The sequence below is a fragment of the Protopterus annectens genome, chromosome 1.part2 (assembly GCF_019279795.1).
Source record: "Protopterus annectens isolate FY-2018-M chromosome 1.part2, PAN1.0, whole genome shotgun sequence".
NCBI lineage: Eukaryota > Metazoa > Chordata > Ceratodontiformes > Protopteridae > Protopterus > Protopterus annectens.
Window position 1 is genome coordinate 165775211 of NC_056727.1, and position 21312 is coordinate 165796522.

General features: G+C 46.2%; 1 protein-coding gene across 1 annotated transcript in view; it reads left to right on the plus strand.

The window, feature by feature from the left end:
* Nucleotides 1-21312, plus strand: part of PPP2R5A (protein phosphatase 2 regulatory subunit B'alpha) — a gene marked incomplete in the record, with an annotated part of 2279188 nt that overhangs the window by 1199966 nt on the left and 1057910 nt on the right. Inside the window, 1 exon segment of the mRNA XM_044055395.1 lies at nt 4149-4208. Coding sequence (XP_043911330.1) covers nt 4149-4208 — 60 coding nt within the window.

Sequence of the window (21312 nt, forward strand, 5' to 3'; positions counted from 1 at the left end):
GCAGCCTTTACCTTAAGGTCTCTGAATTACCTGACGCACTTCACTAGACTACAGAGGGACCTGATCAAGGAACTCTCAGATACCCTCTCTGGTAACCTACCTGAGCAGTTGGCCCAGACGGTTAGCTCTCAGTTGGCTACTCTATCGTCGATATCGAACTCGTCCATGAGGCTCATTTCAGATGCAGCCGAGGGGCAGTAGAGCGGGAACGGTTGTTGCTCTATGGAGACAAGCCTGGCTCCGCCTGTGTAATTTTGCGGAGGCCTTCAAGTCTTCCTTTGCCGACGCTCCCTTTGATGGGTCCTCTTTGTTTGGACCCAAGGTAAAGGACACCTTGACCCGCTGTGAACAAGAGGGTAAGACTTTGACTGCCGTAGGGGCACGATTTTCCTCTCCCTTTCGTCCTTATCCCAAGGCTAAAAGAGGAGGGAAAATGTGGTTCCGTAAATCTCAGAAGAATTACCCCTCACAGCAGGACAATCCCCCTTCTAGAGGCAGAGGAGGGGGAAATTTTTCAGGAAGACGCTGTCCCAGAGGCGGCAGAGGCCCCCGCAACACTGGAGACCGCGAGTCCTTTCGTGGCTTTCCAACCTTTCAGCATCCCTGAAGGATTGCCCGACTGCGCAGCTCCGGAGCCAGTCAGGGGTCGTTTTTCGAGGCACCTAAAGGCCTGGGAGAGTATCACTCGGGACCGATGGGTGCTCCAAATCATAGCCGGAGGTTACGTCATCCCATTTTCGCACCCCCCCGCCATCCAGGAAAATCCAGGACCCACCACCCAGTCAACGGGATATTGCAGCCATCGAAATTTCAAAGCTGCTTCAAAAAGGAGTCATCCAACCTGTCCCCGTAGACCAGACAGGATTAGGGACTTACTCAAAATTCTTTTTGGATCCAAAAAAGACCGGGGACTTGAGGCCCATTTTGGATCTCAGCAACCTGAATCGATCAGTCAAAAAGTCCAAGTTCCAGATGGTCACCTTACAATCCATTCTCCCGCTACTGGAGAAAGGTGTTTGGATGTGCTCCATAGATCTCAAGGACGCCTATTATCACATTCTGGTAGATCAGGCGTCCAGGAGACATCTGCGCTTCAGCCTGGGAGACGGTCATTTCCAGTTCTGCGCACTGCCCTTTGGTCTCACCACAGCCCCCAGGGTGTTCACCAAATGTTTGGCGGTGGTGACTGCTCACCTGAGGAGTCTAGGATTACAGGTGTTTCCGTATCTAGATGACTGGCTCCTAACTGCCACCTCCAGGCATCTACTATTACAGAACCTAGCAGCCACTGTATCTCTAGGCACCTCCCTAGGAATCACCTTCAATTGGGCAAAGTCTGTATTGCTGCCATCTCAGCACATACGGTTTATCGGGGTAGAGATAGACTCATGGCAAATGCGGGTCTATCTTCCTACAGAGAGAATAGAAACATTACAATCTCAAGTCCGAGCGTTGCTCCTCAAACGCCGAGCCCCAGCAAGGATGGTCCTACAACTGTTGGGTTCCATGTCGGCTACCGTTCTCCTGGTCCCCTTAGCAAGATTACACATGAGGATTCTCCAGTGGCTCCTGTCGGTCCAGTGGTCGTATCAGGAACTTCCTCTCAGTCACCACATTGTAATCACGGAGACGTGCAAACAGGACCTCCGTTGGTGGCTTATCTCCTCCAACCTGGATCAGGGGCGACCCTTCGTTCCTCCTCCAGTGGCCACTTTGACTACGGACGCCTCCCAGATGGGGTGGGGGGGACATTACCTGGGCAGGTCAGTCCAAGGCAAGTGGCACCTCGACGATAGTTCCCTACACATCAACATACTGGAAATGAGGGCGGTGCTTCTATCACTTCAAGCACTACACAGCTACCTCCCCCAGGGTATGATTGCCGTTCAGTCTGACAACATGTCAGTAGTCTGGTACCTGAACAAGCAGGGAGGGACCAGGTCCTACCCTCTTTGCAGAGAGGCCATGAAAGTATGGAATTGGGCTGTTGCAACCAACCATTTCTTGGTAGCAACACACATTCCGGGGAGATCCAATGTGATAGCCGACAGACTGAGCAGAACCATTCTCTCCCCGCACGAGTGGTCTCTGAACGACAGAGTAGCATCTCAGATCTTCAGAAGATGGGGAACTCCTTGTTGCGACCTCTTTGCAACTCCCTCAACACGAAATGTCTACAGTTCTTCTCTCACCCCGTTCGGGGAGCCCAAGGACGCCCTAGTCCAAACTTGGCCCACTGGCTTACTGTACACCTTTCCACCGGTTCCCCTTCTTCCCAGGGTGAACCAGAAAGCGATTCACTTGCAGTGCAAGATGATTTTAGTTGCCCCATACTGGCCTCGTCAAGTCTGGCTGCCATTTCTTCGGAAATACGCACTGGACGGTCCATGGTTCCTGGACCAGGTTCCAGATCTCTTGATCCACCAGTCGGGACAGCTTCACCAGTCCCTTCACTCACTCAGGTTAACAGCTTGGCTCCTCCACTTCCGACTATAGTCAGGAACCAGGTTTTGGACTCAGAAGTTATACATATCTTGTCCTCGCCCACAAGAATTGACTAAGAAGATGTATAATAGTAAATGGAAGAGATTCGCCATTTGGGCCCAACTCCGGGATTAGATCCCATTACTGCCCGGTTGCTGAAGTTTTGAAATTTTAGCTTCCTTATTCAATCAAGGTTCTTCGGTCTCCACCATTAAGGTTCAATTAGCAGCTATTTCTAATTTTCATGAAAGTATAGATCCACCTTTGATGAGCAATAAGTTGTGTAAAGCCATCATGAAAGGTGCTGGGCTGCTACGTCCTCCAGTTTCTCATCCTGCTCCACCATGGGATCTTAATTTCGCGCATTAGGTGCTTTGACCTCTTCCCCTTGAACCGCAGCAACTTCTGACTTGAAATTTCTTTCCTGGAAGACTGCCTTTTTGGTGGCAATTACATCAGCCAGAAGAGTTTCAGAACTTCAAGCCCTATGTGTCAAACTGCCGTACCTGGTTTTTCACAAGGATAGAGTATCCCTTAGGCCTAATCCATCTTTTGTTCCCAAAGTTTGTTCTAGTTTTTGTCTTCAACAGTCTTTGGAACTTCCAGTTTTCTTCCCCAACTACTTAGACAGAGCAGAATATATCTTCCACTCATTGGATGTTCACAGACAATTGCGTTTCTACTTAGATAGGACGCGCAAACAGGGAAAACGGATCAGTTGTTTGTGTCCTTTTCAGACAATAAATTGGGCAAAGCCGTCACGAAGGTCACTATTGCCAAGTGGATCAGAGACTGCATCTGTCATATTTATTTTCTTTCTAATAGAGAGCTTACAACCACTGTGAAAGCTCATTCTACAAGGGCTATGGCTACTTCAACAGCCTTCATTCCAAGCTTGCCATTAGTGACATTTGTGCTGGCTACCTGGTCCTCTCCTCACACCTTTATTTCTCATTACAAATTGGATGTGGCATCTGGGCGAGCTTCCTTCGGTTCCACAGTTCTCAGGAGTGTTTTCCAGTGAGCCACCCAGGAATCAGGTGCTAGGACGCTGTCCCATCAGTACAGAATGTAGGCGAGATAGGATCACATAACATCTTTTAGTTATGTACTTACCATAACTTTAGATGTTTGGGATCCATCTCATACATTCTTAATAACCCACCCTCCTTCCCCTGCCTTGGAGATCAGAAGAGACCGGATGGTTCGAGTTCGACCGTTTCATCTTGAAACATCTGGCAATGTTATTTCAGCAGTACATGTGTGTGTGCATGTGTGTGGACAAACAAGATCTGGGGAATTGGTGGTGGTGCATCCTGGGATATCGAATAGCTCAGCCAATAAGAGACTTCGCTCTATAGTATAGCGTGCCGAGTCGGAGCCGAGGATCGGCTCCGAACCCATCAGTACAGAATGTAGGCGAGATGGATCCCAAACATCTAAAGTTATGGTAAGTACATAACTAAAAGTTCTCCAATCAGGATACTGATGTGTACAGTAAGCCCATTGTCTAAATTTGGTTAAGAACCTGAAAATTAGTACTTCTGCAGAATCACATTGTTATTACATGTTCAAGTAATTTAAACTTGCCTTGTAATGTAATTGAGTTGACTCAAACTAATTCTTGTAATTTGACATATTCTTTTTGTCCCTCTCATTCACAGTTTCATATACGAAACAGACCATTTTAATGGCGTTGCTGAACTTCTTGAAATTTTAGGCAGGTAAGGTCAGTGTTGTCAGCATTAATGTACTTTGCTCATTGTCTGAAAATATCAATTAAAATGTACAATTGTAAGATATTTTTTTTATGTTAATTTTTTTTTCTTTTGCAATGCATGCCAACTGTCAAGTTTTATGTATACTTTAGTTTTAGTGCAGTACTGACGCAGTGACCATGAGCATCATACTGTCCAAGTAGCTGTAACAGGTATAATGTTGAATGACTGGTTTTATTTGTGTAGTATGACATGCTTGTCACACAGTAGCATTAATTAAATGTCAGTGTAAACACTTTGTTTGATGCTTACAGAAGAAAAACTCTCATTAAATATTTTTCTATATATTTTTCAATATTCTTTTACTGTGAATATTTTACTTGTTGAGCTAACGCATTCTTTTATGTCTTGTGTCATGTTATGTAACTTCTTTTGCGTTTGTAACATCATGTCTTCTAATGGATTGTTAGATTGTAGTGTAGAAATGCATATGGCTGTGAGCAAGTACCCTATCAACTTTTTTTGTAGTCACTGCATTTAGGCATTTTCTTTCATTTCCATATTGCTTTGACGTTACAGTCCTATTACTGTTTCTAAAAGTCAGGAGCAGTGCCTGTTATTTCTAACATTGTATTCCACCTGATTTAACTATTTTTGTGTGTGTTAATGTGTAAGGGTGTAGACAGGCATACTCTGAATACCTAGGTGAGTACATTATTGTTGAACATCTGTCTGAAACATATTTCATTCGTAGAGCCTAGATCATGTAGAACTGTTTCTGTAATGAATAAAAAATGTTGTCACATGGGCACACACACACACTGCATGCAAAGTAATAGAGAAATACTTCTCCAGAAACATTTTTATGGAATACAGTGTTTATATTTTTAATGTTACATGGGAATTGGTAATAACAGTAAGAGGTCTGAGTGTGAAATAGAAACGTGTAGCTAAATCCCTAGTTACTTGTTATTTTTATTTTTTTTTTACATTGAGTTATGCTTATGCTGTACCAAGGAATGTGGTAAGCGATAGCTAGCTGACAATGCATGTAAACTTTTTGTACAGGTATATAATTGCTTTAAACCTCCTTGTGCTGCAGCTTGATATGAACACTACCTTTTCACATAGGTAGATGTTCATCGTGTTTCACTGCTGCAGTCATTACACTTGGGTTATCCTGCCATCAGGCGGTCCCGCAGTCGGCCAGAGTTCCAAAATCTTGGTCTGGCATTGGCTGCTGTCGCTTCTTTCCCTGATGTCAGTGCGCCAGGGGTATATAAGATGTAGCCGACACCATTTTCTTCAGTCTTTCTTGCCGCGTGGTGCCCGAAGCAAAAGCAGTTCGCAAGTGCTGGTCGGCCGACTCCTGAGATTTTCGAAGTCGAATTTCAGAACCAAAGTCTTCAATAAAGCTAAGTACCCCATTGGGGAAACTTTTTCTTGCCTCAGACCGATGACAGTAAAAGTTAATAATTGCATTTCTTGTGGGAAGCAATTACCTCATAAGGATTTTCATTCTTACTATATTCCATGCCTAGGCCCAGACCACGACGTCACTAGTTGTCGGTTTTGTGCTAGATTTAACAAGCGCACTATTAAACGTCGGTTTGATTTTGCTCGCCATTATTTTGGCCGAAGATTCAGTTATACCATGCCGTCGGAACAACCGACCGGAATACACAAAAAATTCAAAGACAAAGGTAAGGACAGGCATCCAAGGTCCAAAACCGACGATGAAGCCTCTTCTAGGCCAGTCGCCGCCTCGCCGGTTCTCAGTGAGACACTTTCGCACCCCCTGACACCCGCTACCTCAGAGCCACAGGCAGCCTCCAACTCTCAAGGTATTGGGCCCACGGAAATTAACCCCTCAGATGGGTCCGGAGCCGCTGAGCAGGCATCGGCTTCTGAGGGTGTTTTCAGACCTTCACAGATTACCATCAAAACAACCAAGTCTAAAACACCATTTAAGACAAAGAAACAAGTACAGCATTCACCTGGACAGGCCTCCATGCCTAAAAAACAGATGCTCAAAATGGCCGAAGACCTAATTACTCTGATCAGGGGTTCCCATCCCCCTCCTGATAAAAGGCCTAGGCAGGATACAGACTATGATTCCTCTGACCAGGTTTCCATTTCTTCTGATTCCTCTTCAGACCAGGGATACTGTTTGAGGATTACTCTTTTGGGGAAACTTTACATACCATGAGGGAGCATTTCCATTGGGAGAGCCAGGATTATTCAGAATCCAAGAAAAGGCTCAGAGATTTTCTTTCATTGCCTCAACACAGGCCCCTTGCTATTTCGCCTGTGTTGGATATTGTGGATGATGTGTTCACCAAATCCAGTTTAACCCATGATTCTTTGCCCCCAGCACCAGTCAAGCCAGATGGGTACTACAGAGTCCCTGACTCTCACAAATTTCTTTATAAAAACCCTGCTGCTGACCCAGAATCTATTTCCCAGGGTCCCAAAGGGGTAAAGGCTTCCACTGCTAAAAATCCAATTCCCTCTGACAGGGATTCTAGAGCATTAGACAGATGGGGGAAGAAAGTTTACACTTCTTCAACTTTAGCAATAAGGGCTTTAAATTGCCAGTTCCACATGCTTAAATACCAACAATATTTAATGTCTCTGTTAAAACAGAAAATGCTTACAAGTTCAGAAGGTCCTGATTATAAGGAAATACAGAATTTATTGCATGCAGCTGAACAAGTGGGAAAACATACTCTGCAATGTGGTTTTGATTCTTTAGAGGCTTCTTGTAGAGCCGCAGTTACAGGATCTGTGATTCGAAGGCATGCTTGGTTAAAAGAACAAGGTTTACTTGATCATGTTAAGGCAAAATTATTGGATGCTCCTTTACAGCATGATATCTTGTTTGGTGTTAAGGCAGAAGAGGTATTAAAGAAAATGGAGGATAAAGCAAAATCTATGCAAACAGTGAAGGATTTCTTACAGGTACAGCCACATCGATTTAGCAGAAATTGGCCTTCTAAAAATTGGTCCTTTCTAGTGTCAGACAGGCCACAAAGAGGCAGATACAGATGCCCAAGAGGCAGATCTCAGCCCCAGGGCTCTTACAGACCACGACAGTGGGGTGCCTCAACCCCAAAAGGAGGAGAAGACTTCAACCCCAAAAGGAGGAGAAGACAAGTCACAACCTTATAGGAAACAGTCCCAATGACTTTCAAATGCCAAGCACTTACCTTTTGGCCGCTCCCTTAGGGGGAAAACTAGCACTTTTTTTCACAAAATTGGCATATAGGTTCATAGGTTCATACTAGGCTATCTGCCCTAGGGCATTTATAAGCCTAGCCAGAGTATGTTTGGCTTTCGCCACCCATTTTAAATTAATTTTGCTATGCCCTTTTTCGAGGTTAGTATACTGTGCCTCTGTCTAACAGTGACACAGAAGTGATACCCGGGGTAAACCTATGATCTCCCATCCACTCATCAAGATTCCTCTTGAAGAGAGTCAATGAGGGACTCTGCCTAACCTGGACTGGGATTTTATTCCATAGTGAAGGGAGCCTCTGGGTTATGAATCTGTCCCTCCAGCATGTCCTATTTATTTCAGTGCTGAGGTTCAAGTCTCTCGGCGTGTAGCTCGATGGGATTTGGATTTTTGAGGGGCAGCATGTCCCTTAATTCGGTTGGACATAGCCTTATCGTCAGGCACAGGTCACCTCTGAGCAGTCGGTATGCCACTGAGTAGAGCTGGAGTTTCTTTAACCGGCAGCATATGGCATCTGTTTGAGCCTTTGATCCTCTTGGTGAGGTACTTTTGGTCTTTCCAGTTGCTGCAGGTGTTTGGTAAGGTACATCCCAAAAGGGCATTGTACTCGATTATGGGCCTGATGAGGGATGAGTAAAGAGGCGATGACCTCCCCTAATCTAGATGTGAATCCCTTCATGATTAGGTGGGCTATATAAAATGTTTTTCTAACCACTTTGGCCAATGGTTGTCAAATGAGAGATTGCTATCAACTTGGGTCACCAGGTCCCTAATGACTTATTCTGTACTTAATGGATTACCACCTATGTGGTAATTTGTGGCACGTTGTTTTGCCAAGGGATGACTATACACTTTTGGCATTTAGCTTGAGGCCATGGCTCTGGCACCAGTTGTCTGTTTCTATGAGGCCCTTTTGGAGGATGCTTGTGTCGACTGGAGAGTCGATTATGGCACCCAGTTTGCAGTCATCTGCGAACTTGGTCAGCCACAGTCCTTCCGTGTTGGCCTGTACCTCCGAGAAATATATACCAAACAAGAGAGGTCCCAGGACTGAGCCTTGTGGGACGCCACTTGTAACTGGTTTGGAGTCTGACATGGCTCCAGCAATTCTAACCATGTAGGTTCTGTCCTTGAGCCAGTTTGCAACCCATGTAGTGACATAGGGGTTTATATTTAAGCTGGTGAGCTTATCTATAATGCCCGAGTGGGGTATTGTATCGAAGGCTTTTGCGAGGTCCAGATAGGCTGTGTGGACCACCTTCCCTTCGTCAATGGCCTTGGTGACTGTTTCAAAGAAGTCAACCAGGTTTAAGAGGCAGGATCTGCCCTTAACAAAGCCAAACTGGGTAGGATCCAGTGTCTGTAGGTCCCCAATATCTTTATTAATGAGGTCCATAATGATCCTTTCCATAGCTTTGCAGACCAAGCTAGTCAGTCTTATGGGGCGATAGTTTCCAGGGTCTGTTGAGGCACCACCTTTGTGGAGAGGGACCACTGTTGCTGTACGCCACTCTTTGGGTACATATCCTGTAGTAAGGCTGAGATTGAACAGTAGTTTTATGTTTGGGTTTAGCTCTTCTTGAGTTCATGTAGGACAGCCTGGGACACCGTCTGGTCCCATTGATGCTGTGTTTTTTGCTTTGGAGAGGGCGGCTCCCACCTGAGCATCTGAGATGTCGGGGGGGGGGGGCAGCACTCTGCTTAAATAGATATTTGCCCTTTTGGTGGGGAGGGGGGGGAGAAGTTTGTGCTGAACCTGTCAGCTAGGATGTTGGCAATGTCTGTGGGATCAATGTATTTTTTGTCATTTTGGACTAATTCTGAGCATATCTGTAATCACCCAAGACAAATGGGTTCTGAATATTGTGTCTCAAGGTTACAGGTTCCACTTTCACACTCTACCAAGGCCAAAAGGAATGCCAGAACTGCCACAAAATCAGTGGGCAGAGGCACAAAAACAAATCACAGCCCTCATGGACATGAGAGCTATTCAAAAAGTGCCACAACAGGAACAAGGACAAGGATTATACTCAAGACTTTTCTTGGTCCCCAGAAAGGACAAAGCCTGGAGACCCATACTGGACCTATCTACTCTAAAAACTTACCTGGATGTTCCAAAATTCAAAATGTTGACACTACAGCAACTTCTTCCCATGCTGGGCAAGAAGGCTTGGCGTGATGTCCTTCAAGGATGCATCTGCAGTCATAACATATGGGTTATCCTGCCTCAGGCAGCCCTTCGGTCGGCCGGATTCCAAAGTCTGGGTCTGGCCTCGGCTGATGTCGCTTCCCGCCGTCAGAGCGTCTGGGGTATAAAAGCATCAGCCGACGCCATTTTCCTCAGTCTTTTTTGCCGCGCGGTGCCCGAAGCAGAAGCTGTTCACAAGTCCCGGTCGGTCAGATCCAGTGATTTCAGCTACCGAAGACTTCGAAGAAGCTAAGTACCCCGTTGGGGACTCTTTCTTGCCTCAGCCGATGTCAAAGTAAATAATTGTTTAACTTGTGGGAAACAAATACCTCATAAGGATTTCCATTCTTACTGCCTTCCTTGCTTAGGCCCAGACCACAACGTATCGGCCTGTTTAGCCTGTGCCTCCTTCAACCGACGAACTCTTAGACGTCGGTTGGAGTTTGCAGAATTTTTGAGCCGCTTTTGCTTATAAAATGCCGCCGGAGACTCCGACTTTGCATATTGTCAAAGCAAGGAAAAGGACCGACACTGTGGCCCGTGGTTTCGCTGAAACCACGGCTAGCTACCAGCGAGTGTCTCGGTTTCAGCGAAACAGAGTCCTCGGTGATTCCTTCTTCGAAACCATACTCCCGACCACCGAGGCCGAGGCCCCGGCTGAGTCGGCTTCCGAATTACCTACCGAAGCTAATGCACAGGAATTGTCCGACACCATACCTTTGGACATTTCTACCCCTGCACGTGGGGCAGCTAGGCCTCCTGCTTCCATGTCCATTAAGGCCTTTTCAAGGGCTAAAGCTGCCAAACTTTCAAAAGCTTTGCCTGCCAAATCTACCTCCCAGAGGCCTTCCTCTAGTTCACAGATCCTCAGCCTTGCTGAGGACCTTATTTCCTTAATTAGGGGTTCACAACCTCACCCAGACAGGGCCTCTCAACCTCCTCCAGACAGGGCCTCTCAACCTCCTCCAGACAAAAGGCCCAGGACTGACCCCCCTGAACCTCACACCTCAGATGATTCCACGGATGGATCTGAGTTGTCAGACCACCAGGAAGGGGCTTACTCGCCTTATGAGGATTCAGATGCAGAGGAATCTATCCCTTCGGCCTCCCCTCCTGAAGAGTTTTCCTTTGGTGAGACTCTACACTCCATGAGAGAGCATTTTCAATGGCAAGGTCAGGATTTCTCTGATTCTAGAAAAAGATTAAGGACCTTTTTGCATTTGCCTCAGCATAGGCCCTTAGCTATACCTTCTGTTATGACTGTAATTGATGATGTGTACAATGATGTCAGTACAGCCCCTGATACTCTCCCTCCGGCCCCTGCCAAACCTGACAGATACTACAGGGTCCCGGATTCTCATTTCCATTTGTATAAGGCCCATTCTGCAGACCCAGAAACTATTTCTCAGGGCCCTAAAGGGGTTGCGACCGCTACTGCCAAAAATCCTCTACCCTCTGACAGAGAGTCTAGAACTTTAGAGAGATGGGGAAAGAAGGTGTATACTTCTGCAACTCTTTCTGTCAGGGCATTAAACTGTCAATTTCATATGATACAGTACCAGGAGTATTTGTTAGATGAACTGAATAAGAAACTTTCTTCTCCTGAACCCCTAGACCGTAAATCCCTTCAGGATTTGGTACACAACTCACAACAGGTTAGTAATCATTTCTTAAAATGTGGCTATGATGCACTGGAGGCTTCATTTAGATCAGCTATGACTGGGGCAGTTATTCATAGGCATGCCTGGCTGAAGGAGCAATCTTTGCCAGACCATGTCAAAGCTAAACTCCTGGATTCTCCAATGGAGAAACAAAATTTATTTGGCTCCTCTGCTCAGGAGATCTTAAAAAAGGTTGAAGAAAAGGCAAAATCTGTGCAAACAGTTAAAGATTTCCTGCAAGTTCAACCACCGAGATTCAGCAGAAACTGGCCTACTAAAAATTGGTCCTTTCCAGACTCGGACAGAGCCCAAAGAGGCAGGAACAGGCGCCCTAGGGGCAGAGGTCAATCGAAGGGCTCCTACAGAGGCCGTCAGTGGCAGCCTGCCAGCCAGAGGAGTAGTGCAACAGCAACAACAACTACTACTACACCAGGACAGGGTCAATGACTTAACTCTGATTCCGCCTACCAGGGATCAACTGGAAGCACCCTTGGGCGGAAAGCTGGCTTTATTCTCAAAAAACTGGAATTATATCACAAAGGATACATGGACACTGCAAATAATAGACAAAGGATACAGGTTCCACTTCCACACTTTGCCAAAAAGAGGCGGAATGCCAAACCTTTCACCAAATCAGAAGGTAGAGGCTTTAAAACAAATCAGCAAATTACTTCAGATGAAAGCTATAGAAAAGGTACCAAGTTCAGAACAAGGCCAAGGATTTTACTCCAGACTATTCCTTGTACCAAGAAAGGAAAATCAATGGAGGCCTATTCTCGACCTGTCCGCACTGAACACTTATCTCATTGTGCCAAAATTCAAAATGCTGACCCTACAGCAACTTCTTCCCATGTTGGGCAAGGAGTGCATACTTCTAATACCACATGCCAGGCTGCATATGAGGAAATTACAATGGTACCTCTGGAGTGTATGGTCTCAGCACAGTCACAGTTTAGAAACCATGATACCAATCATTCCATGCCTTCAAAAGGAATTCCTGTGGTGGGCTCGGGCCTGCCAGTCCAACAGAGGGTTGCCTTTCAACAAACCAAAACCAAGGCAGACCATCACCACGGATGCCTCAGACCGAGGATGGGGAGCACACATGGAGGACAAATGTATCCAAGGCCTATGGCCTCAAGGACAGCTAAGCATGCACATAAACCAAAAGGAAATGCTGGCAGTGAGGCATGCAATCGAGGCATTCAAACCCTTCCTCCAACAAGGACACCTGCTAATAAGGACAGACAACACCACGGTCATGTGGTACATAAACAAGCAGGGAGGCACACATTCCTACCCTCTGTGCCAGATGGCTATGAATCTGTGGGAACTATGCCTGAATCTCAATATCCAACTACAGGCCCAATTCGTGCCAGGGAAAGAAAATACACTGGCGGACAGCTTAAGCAGAGCTACCATGGATGCACACGAATGGATGCTGCACCCAGACATCTTCCAACTCATAACAAAGACATGGGGAATGCCGGAGATAGATTTGTTGGCCTCCCCACTCAACAATCAACTGAAGACATTCTGCTCAAGGACATACCACCCACAAGCTTGGAGGGTGGACTCTCTCTCTTTCAGCTGGAAAGCCCTAACAGTATATGCCTTCCCACCTCTCCCATTGATGTACAGGGTTCTACTGAAGATCAGGGAGGAACAGCCAAAAGTGATACTAATAGCTCCGGACTGGCCAAGACAACACTGGTATCCATTATTGAGAAGCATGTCTCAGGCAAAATCATGGCCTCTCCCCCTATGGCCTCTTCTTCTGACTTAGAACAATTTCAAGACCCTGCATCCCAACTTGAAAACATTGCAACTAACTGCCTGGAAAATTCCTTAAATCCCAATCACACAGTTGTATCTCAGAGGGTGAAGGACATTATCCTGGAGGCTCGCAGGCCTTCCACAAGGAAGACATACTCAGCTAAATGGAAGAGATTTCTCATTTGGAGCACATCAAAGGGCACAGATGTCACAGTGGCAAACTTAACACATATCCTAGAATACTTAGCAGAATTGTTCCACAATGGCCTGTCCTATTCTTCCATTAAGATTCATGCTTCAGCAATTTCAGCAGAATACAATGTGGATCCACCTATCTTCTCACACCCTCTCCTCAGACAATTTCTGAGAGGGATCAAAAATATTAAACCTCCAAGAAGACCCCCTCTACCTGCCTGGGATCTCAACTTTGTGCTGGAGAAGCTGACACTACCTCCTTTTGAACCAGCAGCATCAGCGGATCTACAATTTCTATCTTGGAAAACTGCATTCCTTTTGGCAATCACTTCAGCAAGAAGAGTATCTGAGTTACAAGCATTAGTGGCAGTGCAGCCTTTTCTTATTTTCCCACCAGGACAGGGTGTCACTAAGAACCAATCCTACTTTTATGCCAAAGGTGGTATCTAGGGTATCTTTGAACCAAGCTATTCATTTGCCTACGTTCTTCCCTAATCCACAGAATAGAGGGGAAAAACTTTTGCACACCCTGGATATACACAGACAACTACGCTACTACTTGGACAGAACAAAAACTAGCAGAAAAACTGACCAACCTTTTGTAGCATATGCAACTGGGGTGCAAGGAAGAGCAATTTCCAAACAGACAATTTCAAAATGGATAGGAAATTGCATTCGCTTTTGCTACTCCTTTCATGGAAAGACAGTTCCTGAAAATATCAAGCCTCACTCCACAAGGGCCATGGCCACCACTACAGCCTTCCTACGGGGGGTGGCTACCAAGGACATTTTAGAAGCTGCTACTTGGAGCTCCTTGCATACATTTGCCAAGCATTACAATCTTCCTTTATACTCTAGATCCAGAGCAGGGTTTGCAACTGCAGTCCTGCAGGGGATCTTAACTACACCATCCTTTTCATAGTACCTCCTCCCCCAGATTGGCTATGGTATTCTACCCATATGTTATGACTGCAGATGCATCCTTGAAGGACATAGTACAGTTTTGTACCTACCATAAATGTAGATGACCGATAGGTATGCATCTGCAGTCAGGATTACCCTCCCTCCTTCCCCTCTGTGGTATTCCTAGGGTGCTTACCCCTCTTTTAGCTAGCTGGGGGAATCTATTATGGTGTATTTGTTTGTTTATGCATGTATATAATTTGCAAATGTTTGGAACTTTTCAGCATTTATCCAAATTTAGCCTTCCTAGAGGGCACCTGGCATCTGGGGCAAGAAAAACTGAGGAAAATGGCGTCAGCTGATGCTTTTATACCCCAGACGCTCTGACGTCGGGGAAAGTGCGACATCAGCCGAGGCCAGACCCAGACTTTGGAATCCAGCTGACCGAAGGGCTGCCTGAGGCAGGACAACCCATATGTTATGACTGCAGATGCATACCTATCGGACATCTACATTTATGGTAGGTACAAAACTGTACTTTACCTTGGACCTCAAAGAGGCATACCTGCATGTCCCAATCAGACAAAATTGCAGAAGATACCTCAGATTCATTGCTGGCACGATGCATTACCAATTCTCTGCACTGCCTTTGGCTTATCTACTGTGCCCAGGGTCTTCACAAAATGCCTGGCACCAGTAATTGCATTTTGCAGACAAAAAGGAATTCAAATATATCCCTACTTGGACGACTGTCTTATTCAAGCAGAGAGCAAGGACATTCTTCTAAAGCATCTGGCGTTTGTCAAAAGATTGCTAATTTGCCTAGGGTACATAGTAAACGAAAAGAAGTCAAAACTAGTGCCCTCACAAGAGATAATATTCCTGGGTGCCAGCTTAAATACAACAGCCCAGATGGCTTATCTCACGCCAGACAAGCAAAGACAACTGACTCAGTACTTTCAATTGATGGCAACAAAAACCCAACTCCCTGCAAGAAAAATTCTGCAGGCCTTGGGGTTCATGGCGTCCTGCATACTACTAATACCATATGCCAGACTGCATATGAGGAAATTACAATGGTAACTAAAAAGTGTTGGGACTCAACACTGTCACAGTTTGGAAACAGTAATACCACTTATTCCTGCCTACAACAGGAGTTTCGATGATGGGCACAGGCATGTCATCACAACAAGGGGACAGCCTTTCACTTTACCCACAGCCAGGCAGACACTAACAACAGATGCTTTGGATTATGCCTGGGGAGCACACATGGCAAGAAAATGTATTCAGGGCAAGTGGGCCACAGACCAAATGCATCTTCACATCAATCAAAAAGAGATGCTAGCTGTACAAAATGCCCTAACAGCTTTCAAGGACCTTCTGCATCCAGGACAACTATTACTAAAGACAGACAACACCACAGTTATGTGGTACAGAAACAAGCAAGGGGGCACTCATTCCTATCCCCTCTGCAGACAAGCCATGACTTTGTGGAACACAGCACTGACCTATCAAGTTCATCTGCAAGCACAATTCCTGCCAGGAAAGAAAAATACTCTGGCAGACAATTTAAGCAGAAACACCATGGATCCTCACGAGTGGAAATTAAATCCACAAGTATTCAGCATGATAACACAAAAATGGGGGTGCCCAGACATAGATCTTTTTGCCTCCCCTCTGAACTGCCAACTACAGAAATTCTGCACACGGACTTACCACTCACAAGCATGGAAAGTGGATGCTCTTTCGTTCAGCTGGAAAACCCTAAAAGTGTATGCCTTCCCACCGCTGCCTCTCCTTTCAAAGGTACTCCAAAAAGCCAGACAAGAAAGGCCAAAAATGATCCTGATTGCTCCAGACTGGCCACGTCAGCACTGGTACCCAATCTTAAAGAATTTGGCTCAAGGCCCAGCATGGATTTTACCTCAAATTCCGACTCAACAAAACAATCAGATCCTGCACAGCCATCTCAAAACCTTAAGTCTGGCTGCATGGCAGATTACTTAGCCAAGCAACCAACACCTCTCTCTAAAGTTGTTATGGATGTTATTTTGGAGGCCAGGAGACCCAGTACCAGGAAATCCTATTCAGAAAAGTGGAAGAGATTCTGCGCCTGGAACCAGGCTCAAAGCTTTGACCCTCTTGTTCCAAATATTCCTCAGATATTACAATACTTAACTGAGATGCTGGACAAAGGCCTATCCTTTTCATTCATTAAGATCCACGCCTCTGCCATCTCAGCTCATTACAACACGGAACCTCCTATTTTCTCTCATCCATTATTAAAACAGTACCTCACAGGGGCTAAAAACATAAGACTGCCCCGGAGAGCACCAACACCAACTTGGGACCTCAACTTTGTCTTGGAAAAACTAACTTTACCTCCTTTTGAGCCAGCTAATACAGCAGAATTAAAATATGTGTCATGGAAAACTGCTCTGCTTCTGGCAATAACCTCAGCACAAAGAGTCTCAGTGCTACAGGCACTAATGGCAGTAGAACCTTTCATCATTTTTCATCAGGACAGGGTTTCTTAAGAACAAACCCTACATTTATGCCAAAGGTGGTATCCAGTGTGGCTCTTAACCAAACTATTCACTTGCCAACATTTTATCCAAATCCCCAGAATAAAGGGGAGAGACTTCTGCACTCATTGGACATACACAGGCAGTTACGCTTCTACTTGGACAAGACAAAAGCTTTCATGAAAGCTGAGCAATTGTTTCTTGCATATGCTGCAGGATCACAGGGAAAGGCTATTTCAAAGCAGACCATTTCAAAGTGGATAGGACACTGTATCCGTTTCTGCTACACACAGCATGGAAAAACTGTACCTAGCATCATTAGGCCACATTCCACCAGGGCAACAGCCACTTCAACTGCCTACCTTAGAGGAGTACTTACCAAGGATATTTTGGAAGCTGCAACTTGGAGTTCAGTGCACACCTTTACCAAGCATTACCACTTGCCTCTTTACTCTAAATCCAGAGCTGGCTTTGCCACTGCAGTGCTGCAGGGCCTCATAGCCACCCCGAATCCGCCACCCAACCTCAGCTTTGGGATTCAACCCAAGTGTAATGACTGCAGCAGTGAAACACGATGAACATAGTACAGTTTTGTACCTACCATAAATGTAGCTGTTCAAGTGTATTCACTGCTGCAGTCTGGTTTACCCTCCCTCCATCCTCTCTGTCTTAGCTGAGATTTATCTATACCTTTCTACCCTATACAACCTATGTGGTGTATTTGCTTGTAATTGAAGGTATTGTTTTTATCTTTTATGTATGTTTTATTACCAATATGTATTACTTACCTATTTTGGGGCACCTGATTTCTGGGGCAAGAAAAACTGAAGAAAATGGCTTTGGCTGCATCTTATATACCCCTGGCACACTGACGTCAGGGAAGAAGCGACAGCAGCCGACGCCGGACCAAGACTTTGGAACTCTGGCCGACTGCGGGACCTCCTGACGGCAGGATAACCCAAGTGTAATGACTGCAGCAGTGAATACACTCAAATATCTACATTTATGGTAGGTACAAAACTGTACTTGACTAGGTTTGCAGTCCAGGGACCATTGGAGTCCAGCCCAAATTCCCTATACCACAAGAACTGCAGCTCACAGCCACACACCTCTGCGCGCCAGCTGACGAATTTAAATCCTTTAGGTATGTCAGAAGTGTGAGTTAGCCATATCACCATCTGTTGGGTAATGTAGTTGTTTCTTTATTCTTTAATACACATACATTACTTGCACGTTGCCAGATTTAAACTCCTACCTCTCCAGGTCCACAGTCTAGAGAACTGAGTGATGTGAGCTTGTTAAATCTTGCCGTTTATTCTCACTGATGGGTTCAGAGCCGATCTTCGGCTCCGACACAGCCGTTAGCAAAGCTCAAGGTTTGCCAGTAGCTCGAAACCAAGCCCCTTATTCCATGATGCACTGCTGGAATTACCCCAGATCTAGTTTGCCGCGGCACAGATCTCAGTGTTCCAGATAGCTTGGACCAATTTTATTGGATAGATTCGTCTATTTGCAAGCTTTAAAAACTTTTTCTTGACTTTCTTGTTAGGATAGTTTATATATATATATATATATATATATATATATATATATATATATATATATATATATATATATATATTTAGAATTAGGTAAGTGTCCTGTGTTGGCTTGTTTTTTTTCTATAGAGTTGGCCTAGTAGTTGGGCCTTGTATTTAACTATCTTAGTCAGTAGTTATTTAGATAGTTTCTTGAGTGTGTTTTTTTTTCCATTGTTTAAATTTGTCTAGATTTAAAAAGAGATGTCTGACGAGAAAGAGAAGCCATATCCTAAATCTGGTTTCAAAAAATGTCCAGATTGTGGACAAAAAATGTCAGTCACTGATGGGCACGTTCAATGTGTTTATTGTCTGGGGGCATTACACCTCCAAGACTCTTGTAGCATCTGTCACTCCTTCTCTTCCAGGGTACTTTTAGAGAAGAGGAGGAAATTGGTGGATAGGGGTTTACTTCAGCACCCCTTCTTGGAAGCACTGAGTGACCAGGATGGTGCTAGTAAATCCAAGTCTTCAGGTGACTCAAAAGTATCGAAAAAGGCTAAAAGAATGGAGGGTGGAAGGTCATCGGTTCCACTGCCCTCAGAACTGAGTGTCCCTTCTATTCGGAGCCAGCTCTCAGCTTTGGAGCCAGTTTCTGAGATTCCCTCATCTCCTCTGCTCCAATCAGCACCCTTGGTGCACTCCTCGAAGTCTTCTGTCAGCCTCTCAGATCTGGATATGGACCAGTTGGTGCAGAAGCTTTTACGGGCACCAGGCCTTGCCAAATAGTTTTCAGCTTCGACGCCTTCGTCGGAACCGAAGACCATTAACCCAGACTTGACTGCTCCTCTTCCGAGCTGTACTGGTCTTTCGGAGCTGGAGGAGCCTGACCTGATGGTTATTGAGCCTGTGGAGCCGAGACTTGCTCCAGTGTTATCGGTTCCATCTACTCGGACGTCCTCGGCACCCGACCGGGGACTCTAGGAACCGACACTCTCCTGTCTGGTCCAGAGAGGATAGTCGTACCAATTTGTCGGTGCCGACTCTTCCTCTCGGGGCTTCGGCTCGGATGAGCTCGGCTCCTACCTCGGGCTCAGAGCCCGTGGCCTCAGTGTGGGAGGATCGGATGGTCCCTTCGGCTCCGTCTACCCCTTCTTGTCAGAGCCATGGTGCCTTCGATGCCATGAGGAGAGTCCTGTCTCCAAAGACATCATCAGCATCAGGTCTGGCTTCCTCCTCCCCTCAAGCGCCTGTGTCCGCTCCTGCTTCTACCGGTCAACCCAAGTGTAGAGATCCTGAGCCTCAAGTAGCCCCACAGGGTGCCCCCTGCTCTTCCGAGACCTCCCCAGAGGCCCCCACTGAGTAGCTACCCAGGAAGAGACTGTGCAAGAGGAGGCACTTGGACTCCCCACAGGAGTCTTTGACATCTGACACTGATTTGGATGAGTCTGAAGGGTCCCCCTCTGAGGATATCTCCTTTGCGGAGATATTAGAGATACTTGATCAGAGGTGTGGTTGGCAGTCCAAAAGCCCTACTGAAGATGAGTCCGTGCTCTTGAAGGCTTTTCGGTCTCAACCTTCCACCTCTTGGGTGTCTCAGCCTTATGATGAGCTCATGGGGCTGATCTCTCGTAAGGTGTGGGAGTCTCCGGAGGCCATGGAATCTGTCCCTCGGAAAACAAATAAGTTCATCTCTGCCCCAGTGGACAAAGCTTTTTTGACTAAGGGGAGTGCCATGCCATGGTGGTGGCGGCCACCTAAAAGAAAATGTCTGAGATGTCCTCATCTATCCATCCTCCTAACAGAGATTCCAGGATCATGGATAGATATGGGAAATGCATATTTAGTTCAGCGACTTTTTCCCTTCAATCACTGAACTACTTACCCCATTTTACAAGACTACAAAGAGATCTCCTGAAAGAGCTAGGAGATGCTCTCCAGGGTACGGTAGCTGCAGGGGTTGCCAACAAAGTCAACACCCAGCTCGCTACCCTAAACTCGATTGTGAACTCGTCCATGCGTCTCATATCTTACGCAGCTGATGGTTCAAGTAGAGCCGCTAGTTCAGGCATTGCTCTGCGTAGACAAGCCTGGATGTGTCTCTGTTCCTTTGCGGAGCCTTTCAAGTCTTCCTTTATCAACACCCCATTTGATGGCTCATCCCTGTTTGGGCCCAAGGTAAAGGAAGCTCTAACCAGGTGTGAGCAGGAAGGCAAGACTCTATCTGCCGTCAGAGTCCGTTTTTCTACCCCTACTCGGCCCTATCCCAAGGGCGGAAAGATGTGGTTCCGAAAAGCACAGGGAGCCTTTCAGGACACACGTGGCGAAACCCGCTCTGGTGGCAGAGGAAGGGGTTATAATGGAAGACGCCACCTGCAAGGCAGGGGGGGTCCGCAACAGCAGGGTGACAGAGGCCAGTTCTCTGGTCAGCCCTACCAGTGCTCCTGAAAGGAGACCTGGCTGTCCGGCTCTGGAGGCAGTCGGGGGTCGCTTATCTTTGTACCCAGAAGCCTGCCTAAGCATAACATCCGATACCACGGTACAAAGCATAATTTCTAGAGGGTATTTCATGCCGTTCTCTTCCCCTCCCACTCCTGTCAACAGAATCCCGGATGTTCCACCCAGTCTCAGGGAACAAGCAACTGTAGAGGTCCGCAAGTTGCTAGGAAAAAGAGTCATCCAGCCAGTCCCAGCAGACCAAGTAGGATTCGGAACTTACTCAAGATTCTTTTTTGGTTCCAAAGAAAACAGGGGACTGGAGACCTATCTTGGACCTCAGCAGACTCCACCAATTTGTAAAAAAAGAGAAGTTCCAAGTGGTCACGCTTCAGGCCATTCTTCCCTTTTTAGGAAAAGGCGATTGGATGTGCTCCATCGATCTCAAGGACGCGTACTACCACATAAAGATGGACAGACACTCTAGAGATCACCTGCATTTTCAGCTGGGAGCCAATCACTACCAGTTTCAAGCCCTGCCCTTTGGTCTCACTACAGCCCCCAGAGTGTTCACCAAATGCATGGCAGTGGTCACGGCTCACCTGAGGCATCTAGGATTCCAAATGTTTCCATAACTAGATGATTGGCTCCTTACCGCCACCACTAGGCAT